This window comes from Solea solea, chromosome 13 (assembly GCF_958295425.1).
Source record: "Solea solea chromosome 13, fSolSol10.1, whole genome shotgun sequence".
Lineage (NCBI taxonomy): Eukaryota > Metazoa > Chordata > Actinopteri > Pleuronectiformes > Soleidae > Solea > Solea solea.
In genome coordinates, this window is record NC_081146.1 from 19840784 (window position 1) to 19861444 (window position 20661).

A 20661-nucleotide genomic window follows, 5' to 3' on the forward strand; every position below is an offset into this window, starting at 1 on the left:
CACATCTGTTTAGATGTTGTTTAGATGATCTGTCACTGAAGGGGAGACACTGTTCCAAAAGGACAACCTTTGAACGAGAGGACATTTTTAGAAAACGATGTCCGCTCACAGTCACCTCTACCAGTGGCTCTAGAGCAACTGCTAGCTTCTTTGTGTAATAAACTCAGTCAGCTTCAAAGCTCAAAACACAAATAAAGGATTTATGAGTAAAGAATTTTAAAGTAATTATACAAACTGTCTCATGTGGCGTTTATTCAATTGCTGCCAGTAAATCCTCCTAAAAGTTAAATACTGGGCTTTTCAGTGTCTATGCATTCAATGCTTAAAGGGAGTTGTGTTCGTTTTCAGGTGATTTAGCCAAACTCATATTGCTTGTGTGGTTGTTACTTGTTAGCGTGTCCTGTTTTTCTTCAATGCTCATTACCATGGCAACAGTCAAACTCACTCTTAAAGTTAGATGACAAAAATAGAAGTTCACAGAACAACATAAAAAAGTGCTTGGACAAATCTTACCTTTATTTACCGGACTTTTATTAAAAAAGTAACAGGTTTGTTTTTATGTGGGATGAAACAAACCTCTCATGGCACCTTTTAAAAAAAGAGATATGTTGACATGGCTGCAGGTACGACCAACAATACGCTTCAGGGAGCTTCAGGGTGCATTCACACCAGCCTTTCTCAATCAAACCCGAGTTGTGAAAGTGAGGTGTGAAAGTGCAACCGAACTCTGATGTGCACCGGATTTGGTGCAGCCCCACAAGTACGAGGGGAGTACGTTATTCAAGAGGTTCGGTTGATTTAGCTAAAGTCCCCAATCGTGTGGCGGACTGTTAGGTGTAAAAACGACCTTAAACATTTAGTGAATCTCTATCCTAGTCTACATGCCGACGTGTTTCCAGGCAGGACACTTAACGTTGCTGTGTGAGTGAATGGCAAACCTATTATGTAAAGCAGCTTTGAGTGGTCATCGAGACTAGAAAAGCGCGATATAAATACAGGCCATTTACCGTACAGGTCAACACACACACACACACACACACACACACACACATACAAATATCCCATTATTTCTGAGAGAAACAGTCAATTACAGTGAATCATGTATGAGGGGAAACTGCTATTTAAATCAGATTACTTAAAGATCAGTCAGAGGAAGAGGATGCAATTTTTCAATCATATGTGAGTCCACGGTAAATGTACATACAATACTTTATGTGCAATGATTTGGAGTAAAAAAAACAACAACATTTTACTTTCATTAAAATGAGGGACCGCAGTTATGGACTTTTTTATTTACAGCAGATTCACGAGTCAACTAAAATGCTCATTTCAGATTAGGAAATGATCTATTAACAATTTCAAAGTGTATTTTATTTTGTCAATTTTTTTTTTATTTATTACTATTATTGGTGTTTAACAGCAGTAAGAATGCATTTGTCTGGTAGATAAGAGCGTCTCCCTGTAATATATCTGTCTCCTGTGTACAGTTGGTTTTATTTACGGTGTCACATGTAGTTGACCTCCTCGTGTTTGATGGTGATCTTCAGAGTGCCTCTGTTTTTGTCGTACTCATTTCTTCATCCTTCAGATTTAAGTGTCTGCTGATCAGATCTTGGCAGAACCTCGTTGGACGTGGGTGCGGAGGTTGGGGGGTGGGGGGGGGGGAGCGGCATCATTTATCTCGCCATTCAAGTCTGGCATTTTCAAATCACACTAATTAACCTGTGCGTCTGTGCCTGTGTTTGTGAAAAAGGTGGGGTCGGCGTAATTCACCGGGGCAGGACAGGTTTACTGTTGCCTTGCATTTTCTGACATTTTAAAGCTTTGCTTCAAATTTATGTGAAAGCAGGAGAACAGGAGCTGGATGCTGGACAGAGGAGGGGAGAAAACAGAAGAGCAGAGAAGTGGGACAGCAAGATGATTGCAGAGTAAAATCAAAGAGACAAAGTAAGAGGATGAATAGAGGGGAGAAAGAGAAGACAGGGCAGACAAGTTCAGAGAGTAATAAGAGAGTAACTGAGCTAGAGAGGGGAGGATAGACAGAAGATTATATGAGACTGAAAAAGGTGGCTAGACAGATGATCAGAGTGATAGAAGAGACAAAATGAAAGACAGAGTGAGGAGAGGAGAGGCTGGCCAATTTACTGAGGCTTCACTAATTGCCACTCAGAAGAAAGGGGAGAGGGCTCTCTCCAAAGAATGGTCATACTGGTCTGTTCTTTGAATCAGATCTCTTTTCCTGCCGCCCCACCCCCTTTTGCCTCCTCACTGCCACCCACTCTCGTCTAGACGAGAGCAGAACAAGCTGTTCTTGTTATGCCAGGAACGAGAGGAAAAAAGTGCAGTGTCACTTGGTCGCTTACTGCCAGAAATGTCGGGGCGAATCGGAAAGGACTCGCAGCAGGAGCAGACCTGCGAGGTGTGTCCATGTCTGCCGTGGTGTAAGTGCAGGTACGAGCCAACTGTGTTTGTTCGTGTTGATTAAACACAGCTGCATCGACCCCTCCCCAACCGCCCCTAATGGATTTCATTAAAATGTTTCCTTCCACTTTCCCCCGTGAAGGATTACTTTTTGCTTCCATCTTCCATCTGTTGCCTCGTCAAGGACAAAAGCTCCGAAAAGAGAACAAATTCCAACCAGAAGTGCGAAAAATCTCACTGAGACTTGATTACAGTGGTCAATTAGACCTGTGTAATCAATTTAAGTAATGAGTTTGGCGCACAGGAGTGAAACTGATTTGTTGCCATGGCAAAGGCATCATTCAGCTGAATATTTTAGTGGGTGTCTTGTCTAAATCAGTCCAATTTTGTGAGCCTCACGTACTCTCCATACGACTCATTAGCTTGACTCAACATTTGAAATTATTCTCGAAAGACAATTTAACACTTTCTGTATTTTCTTTTTTTTTTATATATGTATTGCTGCCCGGTGTCAGGTCTGTTGTGCCATTCTGGATGGTTCCATGTTACTGAGCTTTAATCCTCTCGGCATCCGAACTAAAACATTGGGCTGAGCTCGGTGTGCTGTGTCTGATTAGCTTCTTTTCATTCTGTGGCCATCTTATTTAGAACACAGGAAATGAACACGGCAGAGGAGCTCAGATGTTGTCTTACATCTGGTTTAATCCTCTCGGACCTCTGGGTCAAAGATGAGCTGATGAGTCCCATTAATCCCACACACACACACACACTTATTACTCTCTCTGCGCCACATGCACAGGTTTTGTAGCCTGCACTCAGAGTAGGTGTGTGTAAAAAAAGTAACTGGAGACACCATCCATCTGCATTCACCTGCATGATGAGGAGGTTTACGCTACTGGCACTTTGCCAAGAAACGTAGCTAGCGGGAAGATTGCCAAGAAGCAAACAAGGATGTGAAAACACATTTATTTTTAAATCCCTCTCTTAAAAGGATATCAATAATGCTTGTTGGTGAATAACATGAATGTATTTGTGAGGTATACCTGAAATGATGAAAGTGGATCTGGAACCACGAGGAACGTGCACTTAGTTATCTCATTTCCTGCAGGAGACAGGAAGTCACAACTTCCTATTTCATGTAGCTTTCAAGAGGAGCAAGACATCACAGATAACCACAAACATCTGACTCACATGCTTGTCCTGCTTAAACCCTTTGTTCGGGGCTCCCGTCCTTTCTCATCCTTGTGCAGACTTTACATTTACATTGAAGCATTTAGCAGACTTTCAAAAGAGGAATAAGCTTCATAGAAGTAGTCTTGGAAAGAAATCCACTCGATAGGAACAGTGGACTGATAGAGGGTGAGAGTGCAGAAGTGGATCCAAGTGCAGAAGGAGATCGTGCAGGGCAGGGGGGTAAGGTAAGGTTAGTGCTACGACAGAAGATGCTCTTGGAAGAGCTGCGTCTTCAAGAACTTCTTGAAGATAGACAGGGACGCCTCTGTTCTGGTCTTTGTATCAGCGTGGAACGACGCACGAAAAGAGTCTGGATTGGATGTTGGCACTGCCAGACGACAATCCTTTGACGAACAGAGCAGTTGAGGGGTAACATGAGCCTCTATGAGAGCGTGAAGCACATGAAGCACTTTGTAGGCTAGCGTCAGTGATTTGAATTTGATGTGGACGGCTTAGGGTAGCCAGTGGAGCTCAATGAACGCCGCCGCGTTCTGGACCATCTGTAGCGGTTTCACACACAGGAGACCTGTTAGCAGGGCACTTTGCTGCAGTAAATAAAAAAACTTGACTTCACTTCTTTATTTTCTATATAAAGAAGTGAAATAGAAAAACGTTTCTATACAAACGGCCATCGAAGGTGCGAGACACAAAGGGCTTGTATTTAATGTCTGAATTATTTGTAGGTGTGTTTTGGGTGTAACATCGATTAAGCCAATCATAGTTCTGCTTGTCATTCCCTTTAAAAGGCACATGAATGCGGGAAACCAGAGAAGTGACTGATTTTCTGCTGAGGAAATGGATAAATCCAAAAATAAATGATTTTCCGATGCCATCGTGTTGTTTGTTCTTTTCCGGCAACAGTACTGCAGTTAACACATCGTCTCTTTCTACTTCAGGGTGAAAGACAAGGGGCAGAATGCGAGTATTCGGATGTGAATTGAACTATCGAGGTATTTTTAGTCCGACTAAGAATAGTTTGATTTTACTTGGACTAACATGTTTACTTGACCCTCAGAAAACCAAACGATTGTCTTAGTCTGACTAAAATCGGACTTTTAACATGCATGTAAACGCACTGACTGATCGTTGTCAGAGTATAGATACGTTACTTTAACTGAAGGATTTCAAACACAGCTGCTTTAAGCTTTTTTCATCACTGATCGGGACAGTGGCACATCAAAGGAAAGACTAGAAAAAAAATACATTTATTCATTTGCTGGTTTGAACAGAAGACCATTTTCTGTGTCTGTTTCTGTTTGAACTCAGCCCAGAAACTGTGTTTTTACATTTGAGTTTCTGGGTAAAATGAAAAAGTGATAAGAAATAATTGTTTCACACGACCTTGCACATTCCAAGGCACAGTTAGGACTTCACATAACTGCAATATTTGAATATTGTGTTATACAGTAGTTTATCGATTCTTATATGTTTGTGGGTGTTTTTTTTTTCTTTTTTCATAACATCGCCTGTAAATGTGTTGTGATTATTCTCAATTGTGTGTGTTTCTTTTAAGGCTTTACTCAAGCTGAACATTTGGAATCGCTTCACCCACTTTTCTTCTCCTGTTGTCACCCTCTTCCGTCACAGAGTGCAAGTTCCACTGCACCAATGGGAATTGTTTGCGTCTGGGCTCGCTGATCTGCAACCAGCTGAATAACTGTGGGGATAACAGCGATGAGGAGAACTGCCCCGTGGTCACCCAGCACCCGCCGCCAGGCATCTTCAACTGTAAGTGCTGCAGGATAATGCTACACCTGTCACTCATGATGTCCCTCACACCACCAAACCACACAGGTTCCGTCCTCATCCCCTTTGATACAGTTGGAGTTTGACCGTTTTGTGACATGCAGGTTCTTAAAGTGATGATTTTGCACTCACTGTCCGAACATAACAAGCGTTTCCCCCTTTGAGTTATCTAGGCGTCATCTCCGATCAACAGGAAAAAAAATAAACATTTCAACCTAAGCAAACATGATTTCAACCTAAGCTACACCTTCCTCAGACGTCACACAAATGGGATAGAACTATACCACTGAGGTTTGAATGTTTTATTGTTTTATGTGTGTGTTTTTCCACGATAATGACTTCCTCACGTCACATCAGTCCTCTGATTTCGCGGCTACTTGCTAAAAAATAAATGATTTTTCAGAATATGAAATACATAATAAATAAATAATGATGAAAATATTGATTCAAAGGGATTTTAATAATGGAGAGTTGAGTGTATTCTGCTTCTGCTCAGTGAAATAGTCCTTCAGGTTCTTTTGTGCTGGAACTACATTTACAGCAACCAAGTAATGTTCAGTGGTGGAAGTAAATATTACATGATACACTGACTGGCAGGCTCATACGGAGTTCCATATAGCCCCATTTCCACCAAGTGGTCCAGTTTGGTTCAGTTCTGTACGGTACGCAATTCCATCTCCATTGTCATTTGTCGAGAAGGGCACCAAAATAACTAAACCGATGCGTGCCGTCTGTTTTTCACACTCTTCCCCTTGGGTACCAAGCAAAGTGGCGCGGCTCGTACAGGGAGCAGCTGGAGAACCATCGCTTTTGTGTGATGGTAGTGAAAAAACAACAGTGTCTGTCCGTGTAGCCTGCTGCCTTATCTCAAAACAAAGCTTGTCGTCTTCTTGTGATAAACAGCCTCATGCCATGAAGAAACAACACTAAATGCTGGGTGTCCTCTATTGTAGCTCTTTATTTGTTGTGTCGCGTTCTTCTTCTTCTTCTTCTTCTTCCACAAAACTCTCTAAAGTGAAATTGTGTCTGGTTTCAGTCGCCATGTATGCACATGCACCATTTTTTGATTTTACAGTTCAGTGAAACACTAGTAAGGCATAGAAACTGTCAAAGGGTTAGAACAGAATCATGTCTGAAAACAGACACAGGTAAATGACATGATTTTGCACGCTTCCATTCCCTTTCACTTTTTTGTTTAAATGCCTTTGCTGCTTTCATACGCACACTCTCCACCACTCATCACCCCACCAACCACCTCCTTCTACCTCTTGCTGAGCAGCACTGGCCAGGGACCGAGATGAGAGTGTTCCCTCGACTCATCACGATCAATGGAGAGAGAGAGAGAGAGAGAGAGAGAGATAAAGGGAGAGGGTGAAGGACACCAATGGGCTGTGATGGCTGCCTGCCAGGCCACTTTGATGTGCTGCAGCATTCTCTTTCAACAACTTTTAGGAGAAGAGGGAAAACTTTTTACAGCAGCAATTTCATCCTTGGCACAGTATGTGTGTGTGTGTGTGTGTGTGTGTGTGTGTGGTGGGCTCTTTACTTACTTCTCTCCCTCACTCCCCCACCTCCATACCTTTGCCTCGCAAACTTTGTTGTGTAGTAAATTCTCACTTTTTGTCTTCCCGTCTCAAAGTGTGAGTGTGTGTGTGTGTGTGTGTGTGTATATGAAATATTTACCTGTGTTCTTCAAATATTTAACCGTCTGGAGTGAATGTTAATGTAAGTGTCTGCTGCTCGTGTTGTGAGAAAGCCGGATAATGATTCTAATTTTCTTAGCTGGTGCATATTTTCCGGTGATGCCTGAGAGACACAGAGAGAGGCAGCGATGGGTGGGTGGCAAGAGAAAAGGAAAATAAAAGGAGATATTACCCCAAAAAAAAAGAAAGAGTGGCAGGGGATTGCAAACAGTGCAGGCAGACTTCAGAAGAGGAGAGAGACACCACGGGGTGCTGGAAGTGAGACAGAGAGCCAAGCACAGAAATGAAAGTGGAAAAACACAGATAGCAAGAGTGAGCAAGACAGAGAGGGGGATGAGGTGGAGAAAGAGAGGCAGGGAGATGGAGAGGGACATAGAAAATGTTTTTGTGGTAATGGAGTTTGCCATCTTGTTGTAGCCGCTGGCTGTTGCTGTGGCAGTGGCAGACAGATGGATCATGAATACTGTCTAGACACACTGCAGCCCAATGCCCCGCATCTCACTCCCTGCACCTCCTCTCCTCTCCTCTCCTCGCCTCTCCTCTCCTCTCCTCTCCTCTCCTCTCCTCTCCTCTCCTCTCCTCTCCTCTCCTCTCCTCTCCTCTCCTCTCCTCTCCTCGCCTCTCGTCTCCTCTCCTCTATTACCTGTGATGGAACTGAGGGGATTTTATACTATGGTCATTTTGATATTGGGTTTTTTTTCTCAGCCGATATTTATCATGAAATATGCAGGCTCATCACGATGAAGCAAAGAAAGCATACTTATTATCTTCGCCAAGGAGGTTTTTATGGCAGCTTGTTGGTAGAGAGCAGAATTGTAGTGCATTTGCAGATTACGGGGCTGAATCCAGGATTTTTTCTTATGAATGATGAATCATTGAATTGATCATTTCCTTTTCTGTATTTCTGCTCTTAACAAGTTTGTGTAGGTTTGTTTGGCCTTGGTGTAGGTATGTGCTCTGAGTGCCGTTCTTGTCTGTATGTGTAAATATGTTATGATATGGACGGTTGTTTTGTTTTTTTTAAAGGGAAAGACCTAAACAAGCTGATGAGTCAGTGTTGCTGATTCATCACTTGTTGCCTCCTCTTTGTCCCCTCACCTCATGAGAAAGCATTTACATGCTGACTGTGCATGTGCTGTTCTCTGTAGGACTGCACAGAATAGGTTTTTTTCACTGCGGTGAGCTCGACAGTGATCGGACAAAAAAAATGTCACTTCCACGGAAGCTCAGCTTCTCTGGGAGTCAATGAAGCAGTGGGTGGGCGCGTACGCTGGACATCTGCATGATGATTGGAGGAAGTTTCTGAAAGGCGGAACCCGTTTTTGATTGACAGCGTTGCAGAAACATACACGACAGCAGAGCCTTTTCTGCCTCAGTCCTGTGTGGGTCTGTAGACAAATAGCTGCTTGTTGTGTGTTATTTGCCCGGCGATATAGACCATTTTCATTCGTACATATACAGTATAAATAAAAACACTATTAGAGAATTTCAGTTTTACATAATTTTCTCAGTTCCTTGGTCTAGTTGTGCGTTTGCAGAGTTTATTTAAGAATTTATATCTAAATAACTGGGCCTGAAATGAGCTTCCCCTGTTTGTAAAGACATGGTAGAAGAACCTCGATGAACCTGATGGTCACGCTGGTTGAGCTTCAGAGATGCTGTGTAGAAATGGGAGAAACTTCCAGAGGGACAATCAATTCTAACTATCCAATCTGGTTTCCTTTAAACTCGATGATTAGAACCGCTAAAGAAAAGCTTACCTTGTCGTTTTCAGTGGCTGTTGTATTTTTGCTTTTATTGATACACCAACATTTCCACCACAGTCAAACCTACATTAAAGACATTATGCATAAACCTAGTGGACAGAGTGGATATCCACTTGTTTTAAGCACATCATTCAAATGTTTGGCTCCAAGTCCATTGTGTGGTCGGGAGAACTAAGATGGCTGTGAGTCAAGACTGTCACATCTTTTAAAGTGGGAGGACTTCTGATGTGCTCTTGATTAATTAACATCTATCTCAAGCACTGTTTGACCCTGAAAGAACCTTTGAAGAAGAATGTGTGTTTCTTGCTACACTTGCGAGTCTCGGCTCTCTCTCCGTGTGAGGCTCCACTGAAGTGTGAGTTGGAGACAGGGAAGGAGCAGAGAGGACGGTTTGGGTCGATGGTCAACTCTAACTCAGCCATTGATCCCAGTCTGGTGTGAATAGCACTTTGATAGCACCTAGTAAGCCTTCACAGTCTCTGATTGATTCTGTTTCTGCAGGAGATTCATAACTGTGAACGGCTTGCTCTCCATTTTAGACTCAGCATGCCTTAGTGTTTGTGTACTACTGATAGCCTCAACCCCTTTTTCCGGATGTATTAAAGTCTCTATTTTGAGACACACCTTTTCTAAGAAAGAATTTAAAAAATAATTGAAAGCTTTGTTGTGCTGTCAGTCTCTTTCTGGATGGAGGGAAGAATTCAACATGTCCTAAAAGGAAAAAAAAAGACATTTCAATTTCAGGGCAATGACAGGACAACAGCAGAGCACTGCTGCATCCACCTGTGCACAGCCTCTGCTGAATTACTAAATAATCTTGGTAACTTCTGAAGACACCGACTGTAGACCATCTCTGCATCTTTAGCATCTTTAACGTCTTACCAGAAATAGTCTGGATTATTAAAAACCCAGGGCACGACCAGGAATATAGTCAATTGTCTTTGCTTTGATTGAAGCTGATACTATTTATCTCATGATTATTAGATCCCGGCCTGTGGCCTCTCCTGGCCCAAAGCTGGCTACTAACACTGACAGGCACATCATCTCACCTAGCCCCGAAGAGAAAACATTTGCAAAGCATTTTTCATCCGTCTTCTATGATTCTTCTTCACCCGAGGCTCTACAGTTGTCTCTGTTTCCATTTCCTCCCTTCTTTCATCACTTAGCCTAATCTCACGGTTGAACAGCTCCGTGGTCATCTGTCTTTTTGTTTCCTTTTTGCTTTCATTTTTCTCATCTTCTCCCCCCCTCTCTCCCCCCCCCTCCCTTCCCTTTATCTATATCTATTTCATGCACTCTGCCTCATTCCCTTGCCTTTTTAATCTTTGTCTTGATTCAGTTTGGAGCCCGGCGCCCATGTAGGGTGACTCGCTGTGTAATTAGGATGTCGGTATGGTGGTGGCTCACTCTGTGCAGCTGTTGTTGTTGCCCAGACTTGATCTCCACTGTGACTCAGAGGTCAATTAGGCAGCAAATGAAAGTAGCTGTAGGATGCTGCTAATTGAATGTGCAGTTGGGTTTATGCACGGGTGCTAAAGGGAGGGATGAGTAGATCATTGCTGTTGTTAGACAGTGGTGACACACATGGGAAATGTGCGTATTTATACACGCTGCTCTGAACTTCTGTTGCAGCCCTTCAGAACGTCTCACCTTTTTCACCCTCATCAGAGTGCTGGCAGTGGCTCTTTCCATTTAAGTGTAATTCATCAATGTGTTATTTGACTTTCCAGGAAAGTCAAATGTCCGTTGAAATTGTTGTCTAGTATTCTGTTAATCACGGCAAAGTATACACGGACGCTCAGGTGCGATGTGCAGACATCTCCATTTTGCCAGACATTTTCTGATACATGCATTGAATCTTTTAGTCCCAAATAGAATGGGCAGCCATTTTGATAGGTCACACAAGTGAAATCATCAGGCCAGTCACCAACAGGATTTGGCACGTGTACTTCTCATTACCGTAACTCCTTGACCGTTTGTGATATCTCGAAAATTAAAAAGGTTATGGACTGGTGATCTGTCCAGAGAGTCACGCCGCCTTTCGCCCTATGTCAGCTGAGATTGGCACAGCACTCCCGGCGACCCTGATGTGCAGGAGAAACAGAAAAAAGATACCGGAAAGCAGAGAAATACAGCTTTGCGCTCATATACCTGTCATTACGGTAGCCCACAGGACCCCCGCGGAACAGCCGTCCAAACACGGACGAGATTCACTAGCGTGTCACATGTTTGTGACGTTAGCTTCTCAGTACCGTAACTCCTAAATGGTTGAATAACTGCCAGATATGGGAAGTGAAAGGATGGAAGCACTCACTCATCGAACATCTTTGGAAAATTCTACAGAAAGTTGAAATACGTCTAATTTTTTTTTCAGTTGTATAGTCTGTAGTTTCACAAACAGCCTATTCCAAAATGTTATAGTGATACGAGTTACATTTCCATGTCAAAACTTTTATTGTGAATCATCAACTTTTCTTTTCGAGCATCAAACTATCAATAATGATCAATAATTCAACTGTGACAGTTGCATCCTGCCCTCATTGTTTCAGCATGAAGTTCACTGAGATCACGTTCACATTGACGGATGATTAATTCGGACGGAAGAATGAACACGTGGAAAGCGCAAACATCTGTCACCTTTATTTTTCACTCTATTCTCCCTCTGTGTGTGTTCATTTAGATTCAGATTAGAGAAGCTGTCCAGTTGTTGTCCTCAGGCTTTCTGTGGTTAAAGGATCAACTCCCACTGTCACAACACGAGAAACATCGCGTTGTGAAGTAGTGGATAAACACATTCATCAGGACCTCCCTCTCCGTTTCACTTCCCCTTTTCATCCTCGTCTTTCCATAATTCTCTTTTTTTAAATCTATCTCTCAGTCTCTCCCTTTGTCTTTCACCTCCTCTTCAAAAAAAAATTGGCAGGCAGCCTTTGAAGCCTGTTTTTTTTTTTCCAGCAGTGCTCAGGTCAGAGATGAGTGGCGTCTGGCTGTAAGTCTGCTGGGCCAATTAAAGCTGACAGGGGCTGCAGATGCTTGGAGGCCAATTCATGCTTTATGCATCCACCGTTCCGCGGAGGTCAACTTTGTATTTTGCATTATTCACCCGTGTCCGCTTGCTGGAGGATGCACAAGCCCCCACGTGGACATTCACCACACAGCGGCACAGATCTGACCAGCAGAGGTTCCCTTGCTGCTCCAGGTACGACTAGAGATTAAGATGGAGACACTAGCGTTGCTTCGGTGACAGAGGTTACATACCGGAGCTTTAAGCCCCTTTCTTAACAACAACAACAACAACAACAACAACAACAACCTGGAGTCCTGTCCTTCCAAGTGGCCAACTCCAAACTACCTGTTGCGTGAGAAAGAACCGATCTGGCAGAGGTGGCTTTGTGATTGTTGACTTCTTTGTGGATATTCATGGCGGGGTTTAACATATGAGATGTGCTTGATTTATTTCACTTTGAGAGACTGGTCATTGTTCGAGGGCGGTAAAGTGTATTGGGGGGGATTGAGTGCTCTCCAGAATATCTCCACAATGATGCACATTCCAGAATGCTGACTAAAAGGGGGGGGGGGGGTTTCATGATGCTTGAATGTCATTTATTGTTGAGGATTTGTAAGATCATTCAAGGGCTTGGAGAGCATTTCATCAGCTTTAAGTGGAGTAAATACATGCATTAAAGGGCACTTCACCAGTTTCACACATGACGATTAAGACTGCTCTTTGTCTCTTTCCTTTTTTTTTCAGATGGGTATTTCGGCTCCACATGTCTGCCTGTACTAACACACTTGAAACGTACACTGATATCATGCTCACTGGATGATGCATGTGTATTTTAAAAGGCACCATTTACAGGTCCTGTGTGTGACATTAAGTAGAGTTTATTGGCAGAAATTGAATATTCTACGCATACGTATGTTTGTGTGCGTGTGTAATCACTTTAAAACGACAAGAGCCTTAGAATAAGGCTTTCATATGTAGTTTCAACAAGGGCCTGCGCCATGTTTCTACAGCAGCCATAAAAAGATGTGTGTTTTGCATTTAAACCCGTTGCATATCACAATAAAGAAGAAACAGGGAATGAGAGAGCAAGTGGAAGAATGGAGTGGTGTTTCAATCATTTTTTGGTGTGCAAAGGCCAGTTTGCACTCTGCAGTCACAGCGTCTTACACACTGGACCTGTAAAAATAACACTTTAAAAACAACACTTGCAATTGCAGTCGAGGCTGATGCCACTTTGAAAATGGTCCCATTAGAGGAACCAGATTAATCACGCAAAGTTATGTCCTGGCTGATATGAACCCAGTCGGGAAGCAAACACCGTTTGCAAAGGTCTGTTGTGTGGTTGTTTTCAAACTAAAACAGGCCCAGAAGCATCTCTAAAGTTTTGTGTTTAAGAGCTAGGAAGCTCAGTAGTGAGGTGATACATTTTAAAACCATCTGGTGAGCCTGAGCTCATTTACATTAAAATACACTTTTCTTTCGATGCATGATTATCAAAGTATATTAGTAATGCACTGTGTTGTATCCCCCATATTGCTTTCAAAGCTCTGAACACAAGCATGAATAACAGCCAGCAAACACTGAACTTTGTTTGATTTCCCTGTGTCTCTCCACCCCACAAGTCTTTAACAGATTGGTGCTGGGCGGTTGTGGAGGTTTTTGTTTTCCCTCCTACATGTGAAGCATCATGCAAAGGCTTTCTGGTTTAATGTGACTGTGTAGGTATCAAGGTAGGTGAAATTTAAAAGTGGGAATCGTTTGAGTCACACGCGGAGCTGGAGGTGTGACTCAGCAGCAGCAGCAGCAGCAGCAGCAGCAGCAGCAGCAGCACAAACACAGCCCCGTACGCGGCTGCGTCTCGGCGAGACGACGCTTGTCGCCAGCGTTATTTACATTCCGGCATTGATGTCGACTGCAGGAGCTCGTCTGCAGCGACCACTGTGAGAAAACAACATGTGACGACATGTCACTGTCCGGCCGCCTCCTACCGAGTCGTTAGTATGCATGACAAGCACACTTCGGTGAGCAGGTCGAGGTTGGAGGTCAAGGGTGAGTGGAGCTAATGCTTTCATGCTCTTAATTCAGCTCCTCTCGGGTGTAATACCCGCCCGTCAATTTGTTTGAGCTGCGGATTTACATAATGAATTTATATTAGCCAGTGTTCTCCACATACTCTCTCCTTCACCCTCCCACCCCCCCACCCTCCCATACCCCACCCCAACTAGTGTTGCAATTACTCTCTCTCCCTCTCTCTCGACTCCCCCTCATTCTCTCCACCTCCCCACTCCAGTCCCCCTCATCCTCCTCTCATCAAGTTTACCAAGTGCTCAGAGATCAGAGTGTTTAAATGCAAACAAGCTTCATTCTCCAAACTGACGCCACAGCCCAAGCATGCCTCACATACAGCAGAGCGAGCCCCGCTGAGAGGCTTTCGACAACAGATGGATGGATGGAGATGATGGGGAGGAAGAAAGAAAGAGAGAGGGAGAGGTGGAAATGGAAAGGAGTGGGAATTCTTGGAAGTCATTTGTGAGGATAAAATAGGATGCAGCGACTAAAGTGTCGGGTGCCACCGGCCTTCCTGTCAGGAATGAGGCGATGAACAAGATACTGTTTAACATCTTTTCCACCGCACAATTGTGTATTTTTAATTGATACATTTGCCTGAGGGCAAGTACACAACCAGTAGTGGAATATTTTCTGGGATTTAATTTTTAATAATTGCTGCTACTTTGCAGTTTGACCTTGTGTATTTAATTTATGTGTGTGCTTTTTTTTACCATAAGGCCCTAAATAAAAGAAAAGGCATTTCAATCTTTTCAGTGAGAAGTGGAAAATGTTGGGATGTAGTTGAACAACAATGTACACTTCGAGCAATATTAGCGGCGCAACCATTACAGACTCTGTTTGCGGTAATATCCTTCTTTTTTTTGTTACTTTTGATTATTTGATTGATTCTAAAATAAGAAAAAAAGGACCAGTTAATGCAGCTATTCAAGATTAAATTAAAAAGATATGAAATTGAAATGTGTTTTTTTTTTATCATCAATGATTGCATTGTTCTCTGTTGACCCCTGAGATGTGATGAAATTGAATGTGTCTCGTTAGCTGCTCCTCAACGCCCTGTGAGCCCTGCGTTATGTTTTCTTTGTTTTCTCGGAACGGATAATTTCCTTCTGATAAAAATATGCCTGATGTGGAGACTTAATTTAAAGTCTGTCGCATAGAGACCTTGGTGAAGTTATTTCGAAGACAGCAGACCACTGCAACATCTGAAAGAGTCAATATGTGGAATAGCTTACTTGACACTTACTTCACAGTCAAGTACCATGTTGTATCTTGGCATGCTGTGTTGAGTGCCTTGTTTCTAATAAACTGTCAAGTGGAGGAGAGATGATCAATTTGTGTTTGTTTTTCCCCCCTGTGTGAATTATTGTTTGATTGCATTTGAATATTTGACAAATAATGCCCCTGAATAGCACTTGGAATGGCCATCCATATGTATGGAGAATATATTATGAGTTTAGTACGCCCATCCCAGAATGTGTTTATTTTAGTAACCTGTGGATGAAACTCAACAATGGAGTATTTTACCAGTGAATCTGCCTACAGCAGCATTAAAAGCAGACAGAAATCATTAAGAATTGATGTTACATGTGAGCCAAGTTCTGCCACACGAGTGTGGTCGTTCACCTCCTACCATCAACACACGCACACACACACACACACACACACACAACAGCCTCAGAGGCCCATGTAAGAGAGTCACTGTAAAACCACACTTGATGCTCTTGATGGGTACGAGTGTGTTACAGTAGTTCACTGACACGTCTCGTCGCTATAGCGTCTTGTCTGTCTCCTCCCGCTGTCTTTCCTCCTCATCTTCCTCCTTTTATTTCAGATCCTCCTGCTACAGAATGCATGCAAGGTAATGATGAGCTCCCCTCCTCCTCTTGTCCTCCTTCTCCTTCTCCTCCTCCTCCTCCTCTCTTCATACTGAGTTTGATAGACTTGTCTTTCCTCCTCCTCCTCCTCCCTCTCCCTCACTCTATTTGGGCCCAGTGTGTGTGCGCTCAGTAATGATGCAGCTGGGCCATTAAAAGCGGGGGGCTATTTGACAGCGCCCCATGTCTTTCATTCCCTACCAGCCCCCCCACCCCACCAATACCTCACCCACACACACACACACACACACATGCACACACTCAGGGCCTGAAAGAACCCAAATGAACCCCCAAAGGAGTAAATGGAGCCATCGCCCTAACGCTGAGTATTTCTCCATTGATGAGGATTGTGAATTTGTTTTGAAAAAAAGAAGAGAGGAGGAGGGATGGTGTGGGGTGAGAGGTAGGGAGAGAGAGAGAGTTGATATTAGGTCTCTCTTCCACTCTCTGCCCCCTCCCTCTATCATTTGGAAGTTGTGTATGCACATGTTTGAAGTCTGTCCATTTATCTTGGGGGATTGTGCAGAGCTTGTATTGACAATTGTGCATTTCTTTGTGTGTGTGTGTGCGTGCGTGCGTGCGTGCGTGCGTGCGTGTGTGCGTGTTGGTGGAAGGGTAACCAAAGGTGTTAAAAGCTCTCTGTGAATGGTCTCCATACGTCAGTGGCGGAGGTTGGCGGGGAGACACTGAAAGTCCTGGGTGGTCCAGGGTTTTCTTTTAAAACACCTGCCATTCATAGACACATTTGTCTACTGTAAGAGATGGGTGGGCGGTCGGGCATGCACATGCACGTACGCACACATTTCTGCGTGTCGGCCTGACGTTTACTCCACAAATTAGATTATGGGTACAGGGAGGCCGGGGATAAACTTGGGCTTACACCAATAATCAGTGGTTAGATTAGAGCAGACTGTTGCACATAACACGCGGTCGTCCCTGAAGAAATTGTGTAATTTTAACGATCAGATTTATTCACACGGTGGGGTAGTGGCTGGCACTGTTGCCTTACAGTAACAAGATCCAGGTTTGCAACTCGGAGCCTTTCTTCATGGAGTTTGCAACTTCTTCTTGTGTGTGTGTGGCTTTTCTCTCAGTTCTCTGGAGTCCAACGACATGCAGAGGTTAACTGGACACTCTAAATTGACCGTAGGTGTGAATGTGAGCTTGAATGGTCGTTCGTCTCTGTGTGTTTGCCCTGCGACAGACTCGCAACCTGTCCAGGGTGAACCTTTAGTCCCTGTTTGGTTTTGCAGTGATGTGATTGGTCATTAGTTGGGGGTGTTGACAGGTTTTGATCTGTGCTACCAAACACAACCTGCTCCCGGAGCTCGTTAGCGCAGCATTAATTTCGCCCTGAATTTATTCCAATGAAAAACAAGAGAAACCCAGATGTAGACCTGAAGCTACCTTACCAACAATAAATCTGGTGTATCGCGGCGAATGAAGGAACTCACCTTCAACTGAACCTCTCTCAGATTGAACTCTTAATGAACCCAGCCAATCAATCTCTCCAGACAACATTCAACATCGAAATCACCTCTTTATTGCTTCATTTCCCCACCAAGGCCATACAAAGCATTAGTGTCGTAAGTGAAGACCAGCTATCATACTCTGATCCTGTCGCATTTGTCTCCGCGGTTGAGCCGTTTCACAGCGTACAACATAAGAAAAGTCCGGCCTTAGCTATTTCAGTATGTCATCCACCTCTCAATACAGGCAGTAATTATCTCTTGCCTTGACTGCTGCAATGACCTTCTTGTAGATCCCCTTTCTGCCCAGTTAAACTCTTACAGATGGTCCAAAAGGCTTAGACGCATTCCCCCCCCCCACCGTAGAGCACGTCACTTTGCTCTTCATCAACGTCTTCTGGCTACTTATAGCTGCCCATATCAGATTCATGTCACTTACACTTGCCCTCAGAGTGACATCTAACGTGGGCACTCGGCTCCTCCAAAGAACTTTGTCTAGCATTCTTGCCCACAAGGCAGTCACAGTCCAGACTCTTCTTGTTTTGGGTTACCCAGTGATGAAATGAACGGCCATTTCCTTCTAAAGCGCTTGTCGACTCATCTCTGAGCACACATCCTCTCGGTGACACTAATGTCTCCAACGAGCACTCACGTCAGTGCACTTTAGTGTCGTTCCCTCACCTTGGATAAAAGTTTATGCCAAATGAGTAAATTTACATTCAGTGCAATCACAGCACGACTGTACAGTTACAGAATCTGCAGCAATGATATGATATGTTCATGCAAACAGGGAGCAGAATCTAAAAGAAACCTGTCCAACATCATATGAAGCACAAAAACACGTCTTTCTTTTCCCCTTTTTTCTATAAATGAAATAAGGCGTACAGCCGTGATCTTAGCATTATCTATTAATGGAGCACATATACTGTACGTGTCTTCTTGCCTGATGCTTGATGCTCGTGCAGTTGTCATTATGACGAGCTCTACGTACGGTTTCCCATTCAGGACGCAACATAGGAAGCTTTCTGAAAATACTAGAGCAGTGTCCATCGTGACTTACTACAGAAACAGGCGACCCTGCAAGGATAGAGGATGTGCACTTTCCTCCAGCCTCGCAGGGCCGCCTGTTTCAGGGTCGCCATGTTGCAGTTTGGTAGTACGTGACATCATTCCGCTGTAAAGTGAAAGAGCAGTTTTCCTGTTGAAGCCTTAAACACAAACACCTCCCCCTTTTGCAGCTATAGGTCCTCATTGTATGATGTTTTCCCTTTAGTTTTAGTCTCTAAAGCAAAAGCACTAGATGCAGTACTTGTACTGTACACACATACACCTTCACTCATAGTGAAATAATCTAAAGTGGACAGTGTCCCATCCTCATGTAACACCAATGATAACGACCTCAAACCATGACAAACACGTCGCCTCTCGTCACGATCGTGGACCTGAGACACGAGTGAAACCTGAGGAAATGCTGCAGCGTGATAAAGTTATACTTGTAAATGTGAGAATGCTGTAAACTTTGGTCCTTTAAGTTTGCTCTCACAGATGTTGGAACCATGGAGACTGTGCATGAAGAACTCCAACAGGAATTAATTGCATAAAAAATGACTTCATCTTCAACTTTGCATAACTAGAGCAGGTACTATTTAGATGAAAGGAGTTCAGGAGATTTTATGTGATGTTTGGATTGTTGACGTGTAAGTGTGCGTGTTTGTGTGTGTGTGTGACAGACAGAGTCAGCACACTTTGACGACGTGGAGTGTAACTGCCATTAGTATGCAGTTAGATAACTTTATGGTGGCAATTATCTACCTATCACACTTCAGTCCTTAGTTTTATACTAAAACACCTTGAATAACAAGTCTCTCTCTCTCTCTCTGGAGGGCAATCAAGCCCTTACACAATTATGTTGAAATGAAGAGTGATTCCTTAAACTGTGTCCATGCATTTACATACATTACCGTTGTCTTTGTTTTGTCTATAACAGGAAGGGGAACGCGCGAGGCTCCGGAGACATAAATGTCTCTTTCATATTGTTGTCGTAGAGTGAGAGTGGGTTTAACACAGTAGAGTTTTCTATTTTCTCATTTTTTAATTATCTCCTCAGACCTCCAGCACCATCCCTGCCTTCAAAACATCTTCTTATTTTTTTTTTTTTCACTTCATGAAACTTTCAAGTTTTCGCCCGTCATTTATTTGTCTTCATTACACGAGCAGCAGAAGGATGCAGCAGGCAAAGAAGTTTTTTAATTTTTTTTCTCGGAGTGATGCTCAGATGAGCACTTAGCATCATCATTAGCAGGGACGAGCTCCACTGTTTCTGTTTTTAAAGGGATTAAGGGTCTGTATACACACACCAAGGAACAGAAAAATGTTGTTATCTTTAGTTAGTTGTTATTAGTTTATTAGGTATTTTTCCCCTTCAGAGTCAGTGTTGCGTGACACCTCCGCTCACATGTGTGATGAACATGCAGCGGTGCTTTTTTGGCTGGTTTGGTTGGCGTTGGTAATGTTGCATTACTGCCTTCCTCTGGGTTTACTCATCCATTGCCTCTTCTCCTGCTTTTGTCCCTAATGGCACAACATTTGCTCCTGAAGACGTTATCACCACTTTGGAGATAATCACGGAGAAGGGAGAATGATAACATAGCTTCAGTAAGAGTGGGACTGTGGCTGAAAGTGGAACGGAGCAGGAGGAAAATCCGTAAAAGTAAATAACACAAACGATATACTGTAGGTTTTTTTTTCTTTTGTGTAATTACAGCACAATTATTTCTAATAAGCAATTCTTGAAGTGGGCTGGTACCGTCTGGTACGGAGTGCCGACACTTATTAATTTCACTATTTTAAGTACCGGCACTTTTATTCGTGTACTCGCACCTCTCACCAGATGCCGTTCCTATGTTTAGGTTATCTGTCCAATTAATTATTATGGCCCAGAATAATCATTTCTCAGGGTGCACGATGTGACGCTCACCTGCTCTCTCTCTCTCTCTCTCTCCTGAGAGTCCTGAGTTTTTATTTTTATTGTTAAACAAGAACAATATCTCCCAGGCGGACGATCCGCTGTGGCCAAACGCTAAAGGGAGGAAGGAGAAGAAGGACATTATCTATTCAAAGCGTTTAAAAAAACATGTTTCACTAATGTTTAGTTCTATTCAATGACTTCTTGCCACAGTTTGTGTAGTGGACGACAGCATAATAACAGGACAATAGATAAAAAGGACTGTGTGCTTGAAGTTTAAATCATTGTTGGAAATGTTGAGGATAATCTAAATATACAAGTTGGCAAAATGTGTTATTTGAATATCGACTTTTTATACTATTTATATAAGGCAAGGCACGTTGATTTGTGTAGCACTATTCATACAC

General features: G+C 43.2%; 1 protein-coding gene across 2 annotated transcripts in view; it reads left to right on the top strand.

Moving 5' to 3' along the window:
• The window catches only part of LOC131471111 (low-density lipoprotein receptor class A domain-containing protein 4-like), a 189525-nt gene that overhangs the window by 85835 nt on the left and 83029 nt on the right, over positions 1–20661 (top strand). For both annotated transcript variants that reach the window (XM_058647421.1, XM_058647420.1), the window contains exon 4: positions 5242–5382. In XM_058647421.1, the coding sequence (XP_058503404.1) occupies positions 5242–5382 (141 nt within the window). The remainder of the gene's footprint in view (positions 1–5241; positions 5383–20661) is intronic.